Source organism: Rhincodon typus, chromosome 16 (genome assembly GCF_021869965.1).
Source record: "Rhincodon typus isolate 14 chromosome 16, sRhiTyp1.1, whole genome shotgun sequence".
NCBI classification, from domain to species: Eukaryota; Metazoa; Chordata; class Chondrichthyes; order Orectolobiformes; family Rhincodontidae; genus Rhincodon; species Rhincodon typus.
Genome location: NC_063347.1, coordinates 1,486,115 through 1,493,164, shown reverse-complemented (window position 1 = coordinate 1,493,164; position 7,050 = coordinate 1,486,115). Strand labels below are relative to the sequence as shown.

The window sequence follows — 7,050 nt, the reverse complement described above, 5'->3', positions numbered from 1 at the left end:
TCAAACACTCCCAGGACGGGGATAGCACAGGGTTAGATACAGAGTAAGGGTCCCTTCCCAGACTCTCCATCATTTTTTGTCTTGCAATGACCCATCGTTATTTTGTTTGGGCTTCAAGAAAGTGAATCAATGCTTGGTACTTTGTGGATTTTATCCCATGGGCATCCACTCGATGATCTAACGGCCATACAGTCCAAAATTGATTCAACAGTGTCTGCAGTTCCACGAGTCTCACGTCCCACCAAGACTCTTGACCTTTGTTGAAAATCTGACCTACAGCCCCACCTACTGGATAAACAGGTATAGCTTGTACCGATGGGCATTTGCTCGCTCAGTTACAATAGATCGTTGCAATAGTTGACTTCACCCAGGACAAGCAATGATAGACTATTTTCACTAAACCATTTAGTGTGGAATTGGAACCCAAACCCTGCTGAGAAAGGAGTACATTGGTCCCTAATGCAGCTTCCAATCCCTGCTTCAATACGCACAACGTGCCTGAGAAGGACACCTTTATACGGTTCCCACAACTCCATCTGCCAACAGCTAAAAAATAACTTCCTGTAACTCCAGCATTCAGGACCTAGTCTCCTTACTATAGATATTGTAACCTAATTGTTCTGTGAATTTGGAACTTACAACATATGAGGGGATGTGGGATTGTTCACTCAAATCCCAGAGTGACATGGCTTCTATTATAGAGATGTTGCATGTTCCCCTGTGAATAGGAAACTCAAGGCTGATGTAAATGAGTTAAGTCATGATTCAAGGAGTTGATGGGGTAGATAGAGAGAAACTGTAGCCTCTGGTGGGGTTAATCCCGAACAGGGGGTCACAGCCTTAAAATCAGAGTTAGGCTGTTCAGGGGTATTAACAGGAAACACATTTTCACACAAAAGTGAATAGAAATGGAAACTTCCTCCCCCCAAAAGCTGTTGAGACTGCGAGGGAATGAAAAATCTGAGATATTTTTAGGCAAGGACACTAAAGGTTCTGGAAATGATGTAGGCTAATAAAGTTGAGATCCTAATCAGCCATTATCTCATTCAGTGGCAGAGGAAATTCATGGCTGAAGGATGTACTCTTTTTCATATGTTACAGGTTTGACGGGCTGAATGGCTTCATATTTCTAAGTGGTCCAACTCAATAGAATGTAACTCTTAGCTTCACCATTTTAAATTACGTAAACTAGGAAGAACTAGTTTCACCGCTTGGTGAATGGGTAGCTAGAGACCATTAAGTTAAAATCATTAAAGGTTTCTCGGGAATTTAAATAAAGAAGCTTTGAGAGAAGCAGAACCCAGACTAATTTTTAAAAGGGAACAAAATAAATTTTGAAAAGGATAAACTTGATGGGATCTGCAGAGGGGTGTGGAATTAAATAAAGGAAGAACTTGGCCAGAGAGTAAAAACAGCCCAGTGAGCTAAACCAGCCTACTTCTGCGCAGAAAATTGTTTTTAATTCTAGCCGTTATGCAAGTTTTCCCCCTTTATTCTTGAGTGTAATGACTTTTAGGCAGTTGCCCTCCACCATGTTGACCCGAGCACTGTTCTGCACAGTTAGCCAACAGAATAAGTGTCAGGCCTTCAACAGCACCTTCCAAACCCAAGACCATTCCATGTAGAAGGACAAGGGCAGCAGATACATGGGAACACCACCCCCTGCAAGTTTCTCTCCAAGCCACGCATCATCCTAACTTGGAAATATATTGCCATTTCCTCACTGTCACTTAATCAAAATCCTGGAATTCCCTCCCTAAGGGCATTGTGGATGTAGACACACCCCAAAAACTGCAACAGCTCACCACCTTCCCCAGAGGAATTAGAGATGGGCAATAAATGCAGGACTAGCCTGTCATGTCCACATCCCACAAATAAATTAAAAAAAAACTTTTGAACCATGGAGCCTCATATGTACTTTCTTACAGATAGCAGTACACAGTAATTGATTTTTCTTCTCATAATCCTGGAGCATTGAGGTGTGTTGCAACACTATGACTGAGATTAGCTGACCCAGCAGTGAACAAGAAAAATAGTGATCACTTCCAATCCTTGGGATTCAGCTCCATGTCAGGTGGAATTCTGATCACACATGCTAGGCAACATCACTGAACTCACCCCAAGGCTGCTTTGATCAATCCAGCATCTCCCAAGCCTCTACAAGAACAAAAACAGCATGTGCATCAGAGAACTACCACTTCCACTTTCTCCTCCAAATCTCATAGCATCTTTATTTGGAACCATGTCACCATTCTTTCACTGAGGGAATGCTGCACTGCGATAGGTACCACCTTTGACATGAAATCTTAAACTGTCTGATTGTATAGTATGCTATTATTTTGAAGAAGAGCTGGGAGAGTTTACTGCACTTTATTGGTCAAATTTCCCTGTCATGTCATAATGATGTTTGTGGGAGTTGCTGCGAGCAAATCAGCTGCTGTATTTCCTAAATTTCAACAGCGATTACACTTCAAAAGTATTTCTTTGGTTATAAAGCTATTTGGGACTTCCTGAAGTTGTGAAAGGCACTATAAAAATGTAAGTCTTAATTTAGAGGCATTGGTTAGAATGAAAGGAGTTGATATTGTAACTGTAAAACAAGTCATAACTGTTAAGATTGTTAGTATTAATTCCATTACGGAAATTAGAAGAACCGTTTTTACCAAGAGACTAGTGAGAATGCTGAGCTTTCTAGCGTAGGAAGTGGCTGAGCTGGCTTGTTTAAATTGAAATGATGCTGACAAACACAGGTGAGAAAAGAATATGAAAATATGTCGATGAGATGAGATGATGAAGGATGGAAGGAGGCTCATATGCCACACCAATACGAGCATGGACCAGTTGGGCCAAATGTTACTGTGCTGTAAAGATTATGTAATTCTATGTGGTGTTTTTTTCCTGTGACAGTTTCCAACAGAATGGGAGAAAGTGTCCATTTCCATTATTCGGCCTGGCCCCATTCCTACCAGCAGCCCTTGTGGGAACACCATTCCTGCTGATGATCTGTTAGTCACAAGCTTGCTATCAGGCTTCAGGTAAGGGACATGCCCTGAAGAATGAATGCGATGCAGGAGGATCTGGGTGTCTCAGTGCATGAAACACAAAGGTTAGAATGCAGGTCATAGTTAGGAAAGCTAATAGAATAGTGTTTTTAGTGAAGGCAATTAAATATAAAACTAAGGAGCTTATCCTTCACTTGTACAGGGCAAGTATCAGATTGAGTTTTGAAGAGTAAGAGGTGACTTAATTGAAGCAAATAAAATCCTAAGAGATCTTGACATGGGTACGTGGGGAGGATGTATCCTCTTGAGGGAAAACCTAGAACTAGAGCTCACTATTTAAAAAGGAGTGTTGCTCATTTAAGACAGATGCAAATATTTTTCTCAGAGGGCCATGTCTTTGGAACTCTCTTTCTTGAAAGGCAGTGGAGAGGTAGATAGATTCCTAATGAAAAGGGAGGGGGAGTGCAGAGGCAGGAATGTGGAGTAATTGAATTAGTCATGATCTTATTAAATATAGAAGAGGGTTAGGGGCTGAGTGGTCTACTCCTGCTCCTAATTTGTTGTTTGCATGTCACAGGGAGTGAAAGGTTCGATTGTGAGAAATCACACTCACCTGATTTTATATTACATTGGTTCCCTGTAACCCTTGCTATACTTTCATAGTCATAGAATCATACAGCATGGGAACAGACCCTTCGGTCCAACTCGTCCATGCTGACCATGTTCCCAAACTAAACTAGTGCCACTTTCCTGTGTTTGGCCCATATCCCACTAAACCTTTCCTATTCACGTACTTATCCAAATGTTGTAACTACCTACATCCACCACTTCCTCTGGCAGCTCATTCCACACCAAAACCACTCTCTGTGTAAAAAAGTTACCCCTCACTAAATCTTTCTTGTCTCACCTTAAAAATATGCCTCCTAGTTTTCAACTCCCCCACTCTAGGATAAAGACCCTTGCTATTCACTTTATTTCTGCCCCCATGATTTTATAAACATCTACGAGATCACTACTCAACCTCCTAGGCACCAGTGAAAGAAGTCCCAGCCTATCCAGCCTCTTCTTATAACTCAAACCTTCCAGTCCGGGCAACATTCTGGTAAACCGTTTCTGACCCTTCTCCAATTTAATAATATCCATCTTATACCAGGGTGACCAGAACTGCACACAGTGCTCCAGAAGAGGCCTCACCAAACGTCCAGTACAACCTCAACATGACGTCCCTACTCCTATACTCTAACGGCTGTGCAATGATGGCAAGCGTGCTAAACGCTTTCTTAACCACCCTATTTCTTATGCATCTGAATCCTAGGTCACTCAGTTACAGAGTCACAGAGCATGGAAACAGACCCTTTGGTCCAACTAGTCCACACAGACCATGTTCCCAAACTAAACTAGTGCCACATGCCTGCATTCAGCCCTTTTCCCTCCAAACCTTTCTCCTCTCACCTTAAAAATACATCTCCTAGTTTTTCTCCTACAACAATAGCAAGGGCCCTACCATAACTGTATAAGTCCTCCCTTGTTTGTTTTACCAAAATGCAATACCTTGCATTTATCCAAATTAAACTCTATCTGCCACTCTTCAGCCTATTGACCCAATTGATTAAGGTCTCTGTAATCTTGGAGATCCTTCACTTTTTCCTTCTCTAAATTTGTCTCTTTCTCACTCTCTCTATTCAAATGTTTTTCTCCATATTGCTGTCTACTCTGTGTCAGTCTGTGTACCTCTTTTTTGAAGCTATTTTCTTTCAGTCTCTCTTAGTTGTCAATTATGGTAGCACTCTTGACCCTAGAGTCATAATGTTGTGGGATTAAGCCCCACATCAGAGATTGGATCATGAAATAAAGCCTGATGCTTACCAATGAGGAACCCTCACTAACTCAACCCTCACCCCGAGGAACCCTCACTAACTGAGCCCTCACTAAGGAACCATCATGTCAGTTGTAAATGAGCATGTGATTGCTGCAATCTGCAGTCAGTATATTCTTATCTTTCAGGTATGTGGTTCTCCCTCAGCCGGTCTGCCTTGAACATGCAGTCAGCTACACAATCCGGCTTGAATTCAAACGTTATTCTTCCCGTGAGAGGATTCCCAATGCCAATATTCTTGTGGATTCTGTAAGTAATGGTGTGTGTATGTATTTTACACATTTAATAAGGACCTTCTTAAATAATTACCTGGGCCCCGAACTGGATTTTGCAAGCTGGGCAGCACAGTGGGTGAGTGGTTAGCGCTGCTGCCTCACAGCCCCTGGGACCTGGGTTTGATTCCACCATTGAGTGACCTGTCTGTGTGGAGTTTGCACGTTCTCCCCGTGTCTGTGTGGGTTTCCTTGGGATGCTCTGGTTTCCTCCCACAGGTTAGAGTGGATTGGCCATGCTAGATTACCCCATATTGTCTAGGGATGCGCAGGCTAGGTGGGTTAGCCATGAGAAATGCAGGGTTATGGGATTGGGTGGGATACTCTTCAGAGGGTCAGTGTGGACTTGATGGGCTGAATGGCCTGATTCCACACTGTAGGGATTTTATTGCATGATTCTAAAATAAACCCTTTACCTGGAAGCTGCGTGTACAACCTAGCACTGGAATATGTAAGCTGAACGTGGTCACCTCCAAACCGTGTTACTGAGGAACAAAAACAGAAGTTGCTGGAAAAGTTCAGCAGGTCTGGCAGCATCTGTGAAGAAAAAAATCAGAGTTAACGTTTCGGGTCCGGTGACTCTTCCTCAGAACTGTTACTGAGGTAATGGTCACTGAGAAACTGGCACCTTGTGTATTCTTTGATGATATGTTGAGAAGATAAAACACAGCATTACTTGCTTTTGTGGAGTATTTCCAGTATACTGGGAGCTGGTCACAGATTGCCGAGCAAAAAGTGTGTCTAACGGTCCAGTTTCCATTTGTAGATTGTGTTGATTCCTCGCTATTCCTCCATGGAGATGTTCATTGCTGGGGATGCAGCCTCCATCAGGAGGAAGGAGACCTTTGAGCGTTATCGCTGCCATGATAACAGCATTCCAGTTGTCAAGCCAACAACAACTGACATCTGTGCCAAACTGATCAGCAGCATGTCAGCTATAATCCACAATGGGGCTCTCTGTGAGTATGGGACTCATTTGTGTTGTTGCAATAAACTTATAGACTGTGATCAGTTGTACATTAAATATCCGTTGCCTCCAACACCAGCATACAGTAGCAGCAGTGTGTACCATCTACAAGGTGCACTGCAGCAATTCCCCAAGGCTCCTCCAATAGCTCCTTCCAAACCCATGATGTCTACCATTAACTTCCTCTTCCCCTCCAACTGGACTCTCTATCTTTATTAGAAACCATAATGTTGTTCCTTCACTGTTGCTGGGTAAAAATCACAGAACTCCCAAACTGACAATATTGCGGCAGGACATGCACCACATGAATTGCAGCAATTCAAGTAAACAACCTATCGTCATCTTCACAGGGTGAATTGTGTGTGGACATTAGATGTTGCCTTTGTTGTTGATTTGAGGAAAGGATAGTTGGTAAGAAACAACTGTAATTTAAGTAACCAAATAAGATTTATTTATTTATTTTTTTAATCAAGTTGTCATTAGAGGGTTAAAATGGCAGTTTGTAGGTGTTATGCTTCTTAGAACCATAGAAATGAAACGGCACAGAAGGGGGCCATTTGGCCCATCTTGTCCCTGCCTAACTAAAGACACCCAGATGCCCTTTCCAATTCCATCTTCTGTGAGATGTGGGGATCAGGGAGATGTCAAATGTCTTTGACAACTGAATCTGCAGGAAGTGTGCCCACCCGCACAGACCACATGGATTGGCTGGAACAGCAGTTAAGGCGATGACCTAGTGATAGTAACACTGGATGATTAATCCAGAAACTCAGCTAATGGGGCTTTACGGGACGGCATGGTGGTTAGCACTGCTGCCTCACAGCGCCAGGGACCCGGGTTCGATTCCAGCCTCGGGCAACTGGCTGTGTGGAGTTTGCACATTCTCCCCGTGTCTGCGTGGGTTTCCTCCGGGTGCTCCGGTTTCCTCCCACT

General features: G+C 43.0%; 1 protein-coding gene across 1 annotated transcript in view; it reads left to right on the top strand.

The window, feature by feature from the left end:
* Positions 1-7,050, top strand: part of lamb2 (laminin, beta 2 (laminin S)) — a 141,876-nt gene that overhangs the window by 77,295 nt on the left and 57,531 nt on the right. Inside the window, exons 12-14 of the mRNA XM_048606656.1 lie at positions 2,908-3,035; positions 5,007-5,127; positions 5,917-6,202. Coding sequence (XP_048462613.1) covers positions 2,908-3,035; positions 5,007-5,127; positions 5,917-6,202 — 535 coding nt within the window. The remainder of the gene's footprint in view (positions 1-2,907; positions 3,036-5,006; positions 5,128-5,916; positions 6,203-7,050) is intronic.